The 13905-nt window shown below is 38.2% G+C and overlaps 1 protein-coding gene across 1 annotated transcript in view; it reads left to right on the forward strand.

Annotated features, from left to right (window-relative positions):
• CEP89 (centrosomal protein 89kDa) overlaps positions 1-9720 on the forward strand; it is a 45270-nt gene extending 35550 nt beyond the window's left edge. The window contains exons 18-19 of the mRNA XM_009320273.1: positions 1900-2069; positions 8886-9720. Coding sequence (XP_009318548.1) covers positions 1900-2069; positions 8886-9120 — 405 coding nt within the window. The 3' untranslated portion in view covers positions 9121-9720. The remainder of the gene's footprint in view (positions 1-1899; positions 2070-8885) is intronic.
• The last annotated feature ends 4185 nt before the right edge of the window (positions 9721-13905 follow it).

Genomic DNA, 13905 nt, shown 5'->3' on the forward strand with positions numbered 1-13905 from the left:
TGAAGTTCTGCTGAGATAGATTATGCATTTTAAATAGACTTAGTTATAATCAATCATAGGAGCAAGATCAGAACTACGTATCCCTCATATCTACTTTGATGCCCTAATATTAGGTCAGAAAATGGTGCACTTTTGCCCTTTGTGCCCCATTGATTTTGCAACCATTCTGCACATGCGACACAGCTTCAGTTGGCAAATGAAGAGCAGGCGTGCCAAGCCAACAGAGGCAGCTATGGGAGGGATATGTAGGAGCCGCAGGCTTGAACCATCTCAGGCAGCACGCAGCTTAAAACACAGACCTCCCAGCAGCTGGATGATCAATGACCACTAGATAAAAAAAATGGATTTCACCAATACTATTGACTGCTTTCTTTATGAGCCTTTTATGCATTAAAAGAGAGAGGAAGTTCTCTTTAGTTCTCCGAAATAATTATAGGCATCTGCCCTAAAGAGATCACTTCAGGTTTCGGGTCCGGAGCTGGAGGAGGCATTTACTGACAGAGGTGAAAGTTCAGCTGTTTTCCTGTGCTCTGCACTTCCTCTAGGCTAGCTCTAAGCAACCCTCCGCTCAGAAGGAACATGTTTACCTTTATCCTCCCATAGCGTTACAAGTGCAAGCATCTAGCTCTGCATTTTGAAGACTTCTCTAGGAATCCAAAAAGTTGAGTGATGTGACTGGTTAACTTGCAGGCTTCTAATTCTCTTCTTAGAACTGACAGGAAAAAGCTAGGAAAAAAACCAAACAGACTATGGAAGTCAGCCTTAATTACTGAATGACTAACATTCTAGGTAAATATTATTATTTATCACTATCCTATTACCTCCAGAAAATGAAACTCCAAAATGACGGATTTTACAAGAGCTGAAAAGGAAAGAGTTTGTGGAAAGGATTATATAGCTTGCAGCACATACCTAAAAATGCCCTTTTTCTTTTTTTCTTCCTCCAAAAGGCATACTCAGACTTTCTGCTCTGATTCAGATGAAGTTAAAACCTTAGTGGTTAACACCTTAGCTAAAGCTTTATATTAGCAAGACATAAATAGCAGTATTTTCAAAGCTTCACTAAACAGATTGCAGTTTTATTAACGGAGGTGCTTCCATCCCCAAACTCCGTCCTATAGCCTATATCAAGCATCACATTCTGCAGATACAGTAACAGTTTAAGCATTCTGTTTGTAATCATGAGAAAACAGCTACTATTGGATAATACCTGTTTTTGTTGAGAGCAGCAGCATGTAGAAATGTGTAATAATACACAAGCCATGTTTTTCAATTCCTCATGCGCTTATGTAATTTAATGGGGATGTTATTTCAGAAAGCAAAATCACTTTGTACAAAAAGGATTTCTTGTTTTTGAGATTAGACCAAAATGTATTTGGTTATTAGTGCCAATAAGCAAAAAATTACTTGCACTTCACTGAACAGAAGGAACTATCAGGTGAAGCAGCAAGATATTTTAAAACATGAAGCCACTCTTTTCTTCCTCTTAGTATTAAGATCAAACAACTAACAGAACACAAACACTTTTCCATGGTATGCATTGATAAATACGACTGTTGGACAAGTGGTAAGCAACGTGCTCTAAAGTGTAGCTTTGCATCCTGGAAAACAAGCCTTTTTTTGCAGCTAAATCTTTTCACTCGTAAGACAAACATATGGTATGGTATTCACTGTACACACTAGTTTTATATGCAGAACAAAGTACAAGTGTAATACCTTCAAATTAACAAATAGGTAAAAAAAAAACATAATGCAACCTACCTGACATACTGAAGCAAGGCAGCACTGATGTAAAGCTCAAACTGCAAATCAGCATCTCTAGCTATTTCTTTTGTTGGTAGTGAGTTGTCCCTATTTCTCCTATAATCACATTTTTCCTATTATCTTTAACCCTTACAGGTGTATAAAAAGAAAGCAGCTGGGAAGCTTGGAGATATCAGTCTCAAGATGACTGAGCAGGAGAAAGAATTTGCCGGGAAGACTGCTCAGTACCACCAAGAAATGCAGCACCTCCAGCGCCTGCTGCAAGACAAACAGGAAACCCTTGATGAAGTGCTGCAGCAGAAAAGGTAAGTCAGTCACAGGCAGAAGCAATCCAAGTAGATCTGACAGGTAAAAGAGGTGCGGGGAGGCGACGGCACACAGCCGCAAGCTCTTGTTTTTCATCAGAGCCTCATATGGTATATTCTAGGTATCTTTTCTCACTCAGGTTTTAGCTATACTGAAAATGCTGAAACGCTCCTCTTAATTCTCAGCTCCAAGAAAGACCTTTTGAAGGAGGTAGTAGAACTACTACTGTTCTTAAGATGACCTCTTCTTAAGAAGAGTATCACTCTGAGCCTAGCCTTTGATGATTTGGGGGGGGCCTATAAATCAAGATACACATTAATTATTTAATAGCATTTTCTACTGAAGGCTGAACACTTTCCCCTCCACACTCCTCAAGAGTTTTCAGAATAGTAGGAAATTAAAGGAATCTAATGAGTACACATATGATGGGTTTCCTTTTGAATCTACCTTACTGTTCTGTTAATAAGCGACTTAGACTGGCTACATGCAGAATAAAAAGAAGAAAGATAATTTAACAGATTTAATACAACACTATGACTGTCAGTGTTGAAATATCCTTTTGATACAGAGTCCTTTAAAGGTATTTTTCCCATCTGGTAGTGGAAAGCTTCATAGCACATTCACGTTATCAGCGTACAGGAAAAACTTGTTACAACTGAAGACAGGTAATTAAGCAGTCTTTATGCAAGTCATCTCTGCCATTGTGAAATAACAAAATTTAAAGACAACAGAAAAACAGGGCTTGTATCATCTGCCTTGTATCAGCACAGTTCCTCTCAATTCCTTTATACAGTACTATTAAACAGGTGTGAGTAGCTGGGAATTGTACAAAGAACTTCCCACTAATCTCCAAAATTTGCACGAGAAAACAGTATTTTGACTATTCCACATTTCTGTGGAAATAGTTATTCAGGATTTTTAAACTAATTAAGTGCCTTTCATACCTCTGGGCTCATGTTACCATTTTTTACAGTAGAGAACAGCTAGTTAAATAAAGAGGGTTTTTTTCAGTGTAGGATAGAGCATAGTTCAAAGTCTCATAATATGGCTCATTCAAAATTTACCTTTCTCGCCCCAAAGTAGGTAAATGAGATTATGTAACACAGCCATGTCAAATGATTAATTACACTTTCCATACAGTGTACTAAACCACTTTTTCCTCTTCAGTCTGAATTGACTCATTTATTCTTCAGTAAGCACACAAAAGTAACGCTTGCAACTAACGTTTTAAGAAGCAAGATCTGGACCTGGAACTACAACACAGTAGTCCATTTAACAATGTGATGATGAAGAAAAATGGTTTATGGAAACAAGCACAAGATGAGCCTCACAAAGAGACATCTTGCATTTCTGTAGTCTCGTACATTAATGAACAGTGTAATTGGTGACTGCCTTTTTCCGGTGGTAGTTAAGCCTCAACAGTGTTTATTAGAGTATAATATAAGGAACACAACTCTGAAAGTAAAAAATAATTTTTGTGTTCGTCTTTCGAGTTGTATTTTGGTTTATCTCATCAGCCACTATTTTCCTTCAGTAACTACATTAAAAATCTAGATAAAAAATGAAATGTCACTGAGAAGTCAGCTGAATTCTACACCTAAGTAAGAAAGAATATATTTTCATTCTTATAAAACAGAATCAATAAAACCAACTAACACCATGGCTGACACTGTTCATATAAACTAGTTTCTTCATGTTCCTTTATTAACCTCAAGTATTGTGGTAACATAAAGTAGTTTCCCAAGGTAATCCAAATACGGATGTACTCTGTTATGCCTATCTGCCAGAAATTAAACATGTATATTGGTCAGCTTTGTGTATTTCCGGTTTTATAAGGCTTATTATTTTCTCTCTCCCTTCCCTCCACACAGTCACAGGAGTAAGGAAGGGAAAATTATTTGTAGTGTAGATGTTGCTAGTCATCTGTGGCTTGGCAACCGGAGTCACTAGTGCCAGGACAGTACCAAACATTTATATTTCTTTCCACTAGCAGTGTTCACAGAGTAAGTTTATAGTCCAGAAAACTGTCTAGCTGATAATGTTTCAATTCAAAATACCTGTATAAACATTAAGGTAAGCGCATACAATAAATATATTTTGTATTAGATTCTCTAATTTCAGTGTTTAAGTAATGAAAATCAAAGTAGCATGCCGTATTTTAAGCAAGAAAGCCAGTTTAATTTAAAATTTAGCTGAAGGTATGCTGACTATTTGCATAGCTGATTTTGTATTTTATTAAAGTTTCAATTTCTCTTTAGAAAGACTTTAAAAACAAATTAAGCTATTTTAAAGGCATTGATCACAGTCAGTCTTGTGAAAAGCACTGTAAGTAGGTAAAGACAGAAAACTTTTTCATATAATTGCTTGTGCTCTTGCATTTAGTTTTATAACAGTGGAGTTAGGAAGTCATAGCAAGTCTGACTTAGCTACTGCCATGAAATCCTTTATCATAGAAGTTTACTGTACCTCTTGTTGGTGGCAAGTTTTCTCTTAAAACAAGGGAAGATACCACCTCAGGTCCGGAAACAGCGCCGTTCTTTCAGCGAGGCACTGCATCAGCGATAAACAGTCCCACCTTATTAATCTGAATAGGGCTGTAGCAAACCTGGCTGATGGCCGGTCAGGACCCTCTTACGGTGGCACACTGCGCAGTACCAGCGTGCCCAGGGGTAGAGTTACTGCAGATCACGGCATGTTCAAAAGTCATGTTTGTTTACACATTTGCACAGTAGCGATACTCATGTGCTTCCTCGTTTTTGTTTCTTCTCTCATCATTCTGTTTTTAACAAGTCTACATCCAAACTATCACGGGCTAACATAAAACGTGACGAAGGTGACTCTCCTTTGAAATTGTCTCCCCTCCTGCATCATCTTTCACCTGATGACAAAAATCAGGGTTTGCGCTACTTACCCATCGCGTCCAAGGGAACAGAATTTTTCCATTTGGTTTTCAAAAAGAAATGCATATAAACATAACTGTTCTTTTGATAAATAAAAGCTTTTAAAGCTTCTAAAGATAGGCAAATTTTACCTTCCTAGAAGCTGCTCTGTAGAGCCTGATCAATAATTACAGCCTTTGCTAGAGAATATTGGAAATTCACAGCAACCTTTTGCCTAAAGCAACTGATGAGAAAGCGGTATCATTTTCTGTTCTTCAGGCAGCTGATAATCATAATGACATTTTTATTGTTTACAAAGTAATCTTATGAGTCATCATCACATACCTTTCCTTAAATGAAATACGTTGCACGTTTCAGCTATAAACAAAGTTGTTAATGTGGTTCTAGGGTGGAAAACCAGGTTCGTAAATGCCTCAAGTCTTATTTCACAGGACACTTACCTTTATGAGTTTTCTAGGTCACAGTGTGTTTCCTAAGTCTTCTGCAGAGGAACAGTACTTGGAGGTAGTTACAGCTGCTGTACTTCGGATGTTAAATGCAGGTTTGAAAGCCATAGTAATGAAACTGCCTTAGACTGTCCTCAGAAGAGGGTCAACAGTAGAAAAGCTTCGCAGCCATGCACAGGCGAGGGAGAGGAGCCGTCTTGCCTGTAAGGTTACGTATAAAATTGTAACCATGATAAAAATTGTTCATCTTTGTGATAAGAATTATTTAAATAAACTGTCACAGGATAGATGAAAATTAATTCTTGAGCCAGCAGCCCAAATAAGATTCTCGGAGATTAAGGCTGAATTAATTTAGTTCAGTGAGGGCAGAAAGCTCCATCTTTTGTAAAGAAGAATCTGCTTCTGTTAACTTTTTCATCCTCAAACATCAGTACAGCATTGGCATTTTGCTTACTCTCCACAAGATATAAACCCTTACATTTTGGCTAGCTTAGGGGCTGAATGGAATTTTTATTTTTACTCATTGAAGTAACAACAGCCTACATTTATGAGAAACAAACTTAATGCTTTTTGCCTAAATGTATGTGGAAACAGGACACATTTACTACCGAGTACATATCTGGTTTTAAATGCCAAGTGACAAAGACTTGTATTTGAAGAGGTGAACCAGCTGCTATGGGCACGATGGAATAGCAAGGGTTGCCTATTAGGCTGTGATCTGTATAGGGTAATGTCACAGTAGTCATAGTCAAGGATAGTAGTGCTTTGCAGAGCTTGAGGGAATTTCTGGTGACATCCAGAAAAATCTAAGAGAAGGGTAGCGAGAGCCATTGCCCAGGGAGGTAGGAACAAGGAAATTTTGGTGTTGAGAAAAAAGTACAGACCATCAGCAGCTACGGTAACCAAGCTGCTACATAATTCAAGTTCCTAAGACAGCTAGGAGGTTGTGACTAGCAAGAATAGAGACCCCCCCTCCCCAACCCATTCTGCTGAATACATTTTTAGATTTTGATTGGGTCAGAGTTTTAAAACAAACAAAAAAAACCCCAAAACACACAGACACAAAAAACCCTTGTCTAACTATAGTTGGGTTGTAACTGCTGCTTCTTGGATACTCGCCTGAAAAACAGCTGAACTATAAAAGCAGTACGTTCTGCCACACTGAAAAGACTTACCTATGACTGCATTATACTGTGTGCAAAGCCAGGGGCATCTGCAATGTGCTTCCTTGACAACAACATGCTTTGACTGCTCATTCCAAAGCAAAGTCAGCAAGCACTTTCAGATTCTGCATCTCACCTCTGTTTAAAAATTAATCCTTCAGGAAGAGTTCAGATACACCACTACCTCTAACGGCATGTGTTTCCTTGCTACTGAAGTAATGTTAACCACGTGGATACTTTTAAAACTAGTCTTTCTGAACTATTTTTTCTAAAATCGATGCAGTTGCTATTGAACTGAACGTATGGACGTTAGGCATGCTGTCGGTGTTAAATGACAATTCAGAATTCAGTGATCTTTAGTTTTACCTTCTTGAAGTTTTCTCTGCCTCAAGCTCATACGAGCATTAACATTGAAACTATCTAAAAAAAAAAGTCTTGGTTTTAGAAATTAGGTGAAATAAAGCCTGAGTCATGTTCTGCACTACAATAAGGGTAAACCAGATTAAATATATTAATAGTAGAACATAAGCGCACACCGCATGCAGACTCCAGTTGGAGAGGAGTGGCAACAGAGAACAGGAGCTTGTCCCTATCAAGATATAAAAGTTCCATTTAAAAACAAAACAAGATGCTGAAAACGTTCCAAGATCACAGTACAAAGAGCCGGAGTCAACCAATGGGTGAAACTCCGGATAGCTTTTTGGGGGAGTTCAATTGTGTAATTTTACTCTTTGTGCCTCCCCCAAAATGTAAGCTGAGGATAATGATAATTGCCTTTGTAAAGCATTTTGAAGCATATGCTGAGTAACTGGTATTATTAGACACTCTTACCGCTGGCTCAAGGAGAAATGTACTTTGTGAGAACAAAGTCATCAACAGTTTTGGTGTTTCAAGAAAAAAAAAAAAAAAGATGGCTTCTCAATAGCTTTTGAGAGACTTGGCAGAAACGGAAAGGTCCAACTCATTAATGTGGCTTCCCATGTTCTTGAGCAGAGTCTTGGACTACTCTTAGCAACTGTACTGCTTTCACCTGCCTTCTTTTGCTTTAATTCCATTCTTAATGGCTAACTATCTCTTCCACTACCAAAAGTTCATTCCAAACAATATATACAAGGATAATCTTAAGGCCTTCTCAGGAAGTTTTTTTTCCATCTTCCATCTATATATTCAGTCATAAGGTGAAACACAAAATGAACTAGTACTATGTCTGGGCTGCTTTTTACCACTTTTTTTAACGTTCTCAGTGTAATTGATCACAAAGGGCTCTGTAAGAAATACGGATTATGTATTTTCTAGTATACACCTTTTGCCAGAAACGTAGCCTGACAGCATTTAATCTCAACACGTGTATGTTGTGCATTGATTTGCTTCTCATTTTTAGAATCTGGTATTCAGGAGAATTTGTGTAAAGGGCTAGCTCTATCAAGTGCTTCAGGTAGTGGCTTGAAGTGACTGTGTTAGAGAAGTCTATACCATTAAGATTTGTGTGCTCATTTTCTATGCAATAGCTTTCCTTTACACTTCAAATGATCTTGATTTTCTGATTATTTTGTATTTTGATATACACTAGAAGCAAGTCAGAGGAAACCCAAGAGCTTAACCTTGAACAAATACAACTTACTAAAGAGTCTGCTGTTGGAATACACTGCGTTATTAAATGATGTCAGCTGCCACGTTTGAAAAAATAACCTTTTTCTTGCGAAAAACATTAAATAATTCATTTATGCTTGGGCAGAGAAATTGGGCCTTAAGGTTATAATGCCTTAAGGACCGCCCTTCACTATCTTTGCCTCCTATCCCCCCCAAAAAAAATTTTACACCACTCCTGTTTGACCTCCACAACGAGGATTAGCTGAGCACGAAGTCTGACACACGGTTTAATCAGACATTTTTAGCCTCTGAGCTGAAAGATGCAGAACTCCTGGCACCGGGCAGAAGGGACGTACCTGTTAGAGAAACCAGAACTGCAGTCACGACCGGTCCCGATTCGGTGGACAGTGGCAGTCACGATATTTGGCTCTTACATGCACTGCTCTCTGCGTGGGCTTAATCCAACTTATTACATGGATCCAGATCTTTTCTTTCTGATCATATCCACATTTTTTTTTCTGACCATATCCTCTCTAGCATTACATTTAGTGGGCTTTTTTAAAAACAAAATAGGAATGAATTTCAATCAGATAATTTCAAGCATCTAAATACATGCTTTATAACTTGTTAAGTTTATCATTTGCTTATCCACATACTGTAATTACGTACTGCTGCAAAGGTTTTTAAAATTAGGATTTCTCTTCTTTTTTTTCTAGGAAAGTGGAAGGGGAACTTGACATCATTTGGGAATCCACATCCAAAGAAAACAGGAGAATGAGAGAACTCTTACATAAATCCCTGGGGAAGAACATGTGGACTACCGTCACAGTTCATGAGCCACACTTAGATGAAGTCTCTCAGAAGGACCTAGTTTACAGACATGAGTTTAGTTATTGTGATGTGAAACCTTTGTGCCCTACTAAAAGTGAAATTCGACAAGAATCTCAGTGATAAGAAGAGATGCATTACACATCTCATCCAAGAAAGAGAACTTGGTGCCTGAATTTGACTTTTTCAACACCACAAGATGTAATGGAACATGTACCCTCTTCAAAATGTATTTTTAGTGCCATCAAAATGACAACAGCATATTCTCCAGCTGTACCGTCAACAGTGTAAGTCTAGCCTAAAATATGACTTTGTTAGAAGAAAAGGCTATTCCTTGTTAAGGCAAAATGTAGTACAGCTCTAAGTTAACGTAAAAGGACAAGTATCCAGTTAACAAGATAAAGAACTGGTAAGCTTGGCGTTCTAGCATGGACACGTACCTTGCCACAAAACAAGTAAACAGCAAGACAGCCAGCCTCTGATATGGTAAATAATGTGTCTCTATTAGATATGTTTTAATTAAAAGGTCAGATTTCAACAAATTCTTCCCAGATCACCAAATAAAGTATAGACGGAGTATGATCAGGTTAAAAAAAAAAAGTGTGTTGTCTGTTCCTGTTGCTGGTCATGACGCATCTTGACATCCTGAGATGTCCTTATACCAGATTGTCTGCCAAAAATCTTGTCATCTCAAGAGCAGAGAAAAATTTGACTGCGAAGCAGACAAAGCAGCCACATCCTGATGACGACTGGTGGTGCCTGAACACACAACTGGCCACCAAACAGACTTACAGGAGCCCAGGCATCAGCAAGTTCCTACCATAGTTTTGCCAAGGGGACAAGATGCCAGCAGAGGATGCAGCCCTCCTCCAGATTGCCTTGTTCATCCCACTTCAGACTCAGGAGCTTCAGAAGCCACTTTTTTCCCCAGAGCATTCTCTGCAGCAGTGCCAGCCTTTAGATTATGATGATGCGTATTTGTCTTAGCTTTCATAATTGTTGATTTTTCACAATATTGCACATCATGTTGGAGTAGTATGTATTGGTATGAAGTGACTTTATTTTGGCTTTACGTACAGCTTGTCAGATCAGCTTTTTGCTTTTGCTTCATTTCCATAACAAAACCTAAATGGTACCAGAAAACTGTAAGAATACAAAAAACCTGTAACTATTGTAGCTGTATAATATTAGCAATAATGAAGAATCTCATTGGCTTTGATCAAAGTTAACAAAAAGTAGAAAACAAAGTTAAATACCAAAAAGCATACATACTGTTTGTGTCTAGAAAGTTCCCTGCTTTCCTGAGGCGTTTTCTTCCAGGGTAAGGCCACGACTCGGCAGCAGAGGGTTATTTAGGAGAGGGTGGTGAGAGCACCTCCTACCACACCAGTTTTCAGTGTTGTGTGTAGGTACTGTTTTTAAAGCCAGCTTCCGCAATACAGTGGGAAGTCAAAGACTCTACAGTAGACTCTCAAAGCACTTGCAAAATCTTAGTGCACTCAGATATCACCCTGAAGAGAGACAAAACACCCAGGTAGCTAAGGCCGTAAATGTAGACGAGTCCTATGATCAGTGGGATTTTAATATGTGCTTTAATTACTTTTCCTTGGCTGGGAATAAACCAAGTACAACAACCTCACCAGCTCATCAAGATAAAACCTTCAACATGCCACATGAAGATTTTGACTAACAAAACTAGCACTACTATCTTACGGACGGTCTCCTCCCAGAGACTTAACAAGAGGTACATCTTCAAATTTTCGTTGTCCTGGCTTTTTCAACTTGATTATTTTAGGACGCAGTGACTCACAATAACAACCAAAACATCAGAAACTACTTTTAAGCACAGTCTTAAATAACCTAACTTAACATGTGAAGTTGTAGGGTTGGGTTTTTTTGCTGGGGGGGTGGGGGGAGTGGTCTGTTGCTAAACAAGTCCTGTCTCCTGTCTTCCTTGAATTTGAAAAAAACTAATTTGAAATGGAAGGTCCAAAATACCTATTCAGACAAGTCATATATAGACGACAGACATACACTCCCCTAATTTCCATACAAGCTCCAATCTGCATGTATGCTTACAATAATCCTGAAAGAACATCAAGCAAACATGGCTATGCCCACATCGTTTTTCGTGTTTTTGAAAATGAAGTATTTTATGTCGTATTTTCAAGATAAGCATCTCTGGGTATGCAAATGCAACCTTGGAACTGCATACGTAAGTGATGTACCTATTGTTCTCATCTGTTTTTAACTGCCCTTTTGATTACATCTCAAGATTTTGTAAAAATAAACAACTTCACAGGGGAAAAAAAACTATCAGACTGGTAATTCCTTATAAATAGAAATGAGATTTTCAAAACTCTCTCAATATTGGCTTAACTGTCCTTCCACTTAAGTAAACTGGGAACATCTTGAAGTACACGCACTTCTGCCACACCCGCTTCCCATTTTGACAGCTCCATTTCAGAGTAGGTTTTAATACACAGTTCAAAGGGCAGCACCTCGACAGTGACACTCTAACACTATGTTCAGAAATGCTACACTGACTTCTTCATTTGCATATCATTAAAACATTATGTTAAACTTTAAATGAGCTAACATTTAATCAAATCCCTGGGAGATTATCCATACTCAGTTTCCACAGCATTTGCAAGAAAACTGAGAAAAACACGATGTCTCATGGATGAGAAAGTCCTTCTGTGGCTCAGGACCACTGTTTTGGCACACCAAAGAATCCTATTAAAAGATGTTTTAGATACGTATGCACATATCACCTATTAGCATTCTTGGAGAGTAAAATCCTGGAATAGTTTCAGATTAACAAAAGCAAACACATTTGCAAGAGCATCAAGATTGTACAAATAGAATTAATGATTAGACAGGTGCTTCTCTCCAGTTCCTTCTGACAGTTAGGAAAGAAACTAATTTTCTCTTTAAGAACAGCTAAAAGAATTGGTTTTCCCTTAAGTCTCTTTCAGATGAAAGATAAATCTTGGACTCCACGTGTTTTTCATCTCGCATTAAAACACTTGGGTTTAGTATGTTTCTATGTACAGAAAGTACATGAAATAATGTTTATTGCAGACCACTGATTGTAGGATTAGAAAAAAACATAAGAGGCATTACACACATAGGTATTCTCTTAAAAACATTTTTTTTTTTAATTAAAAACACACATTTAAACATGAAGTAAAAAACCCCAGAAAAATCCCACTCAAATTACTAACAAAGTTGATAAATTTAAGATTGCCTACCAGGCAATACCACTACTTAAAATAATTAGAAATCTAATGTCTCAAAAGCTAACTAGAAAAAACAACGTAAAGAGCTTCAAGGATGATCACCATCACTTCTATGCTTAAAAAGCAGTTAAAAATGAAAACAAAATAATTTTCTTTGAGTACTGGAAGAAAACCCCAATGAGCCACTAGAAACCACCCCAGTTCAAGGCATTTTGTATATTTTGGTAGTTACTGACTCTTTCCAGCTTCAGAATATTGAAAACTCAGGTAATTCTGGGAGGTGCAGTTAAGGAGAATTTAACTGCATCGTTTGATAACCAAACCCCACAAGGAATCACTACAGGGAGTTTATCAGTACATTTTATTTTAAAAAAACAACCTTTAAAAATTACATACATTTTCAACTCCTAACATACACTGCCCCCAAACATACACACGCGATATTGAAGTCAACTGCTTGAAAATGCCACCCAAGGAAGGTGCTAAACTCCTGATGGCGGCACCAAGCGTGGTTAAGAAGCATTGAGCAGTTTTACTACTTACCATTACAGATCAAATGATATGCAATTACATGCTATTTGAAAATGGGCATTGTAAAAATGCAAAGTTCTTTAGTGGGAAAAAAGTTTGTTCACACTGGGTTCTCAGGCTTTCCAAATACAGCACAAAATGCAGGGCCCTCTCCCAGTCGGTGCCCAACCCATTTATCACACAATTCAGCAGCATCACTAAGGCATCAACGATACCCACTCGGCAGGCCGATACCCACAGCTGGCCTGACAGAAGTTTTGGTGATGCCTGGGAGCTGTGGTTGAAGGTGCGCCGAGTTGTGACAACCGGCCAGAAGACACCTCATTCTTTTAGTTAACTAAAACTGCACACAGGTCTGGTGATAGGCTTGTGTCCGTTCAGTAAAACGGCCTTTTTCTGCCACTGGGAAAAGGCAGCCGCCGCTTCAGCCTGTCCCGAGGCTGACAGACCTATAAACACAGTTGCTATGTGACATTTTATTACAACTCGGATTAGGCAAATAAACCCATCACGAACCACAGAAAGACACAACGTAACCAACACACCTAATGATAGCTAGATGGGCTGAACTTCACTGTTCCAATACAGAGACCTTTCATTTCACAGACTGAAAATACTTGGAATACACTTTTTTCCATGTATTGCTGCGGAACACGGGCATTTATCCAGCAGAAGGAACCCTGATTCAGGTCAGGTAACTAAAACAAATTACAGAATACTTTGGTTCCATCCAAAATCAGAAAAAAAAAGTTTTAAATGGGTTAGGTTATAATTAGGTTAGAATGTGGAAAATGGAAAGCTTTTTTTTTGTTAATACCAAATACATTCTATCACGCAAGTACAAGATTTGGAGTGAACAGACAACGTTCTCCTCTGGTATTAATTTCTTATTACAGATTAATTCCATAAAGATGCACTGCCAATGAAACAACATTTTAACAACAGAATCAGTGAATTAGATGCCAGTGCTGGAAAGTCTAATCTATAACACACTTTAAATTATATTCCAGTCAAGTAAGCAATTGACACAAGCAGTGTTTCTGAGACTCATTTTCCGTTATCAAAAGAGCAGGAAAAATGGACAGATTAGAAAAGGGGGTATCAGGCAGACAAGTCTAAAGAAACAGATGCATCT

The sequence above is a fragment of the Pygoscelis adeliae genome, unplaced genomic scaffold, assembly GCF_000699105.1.
Source record: "Pygoscelis adeliae isolate BGI_AS28 unplaced genomic scaffold, ASM69910v1 Scaffold62, whole genome shotgun sequence".
In the NCBI taxonomy this organism is placed as follows: domain Eukaryota; kingdom Metazoa; phylum Chordata; class Aves; order Sphenisciformes; family Spheniscidae; genus Pygoscelis; species Pygoscelis adeliae.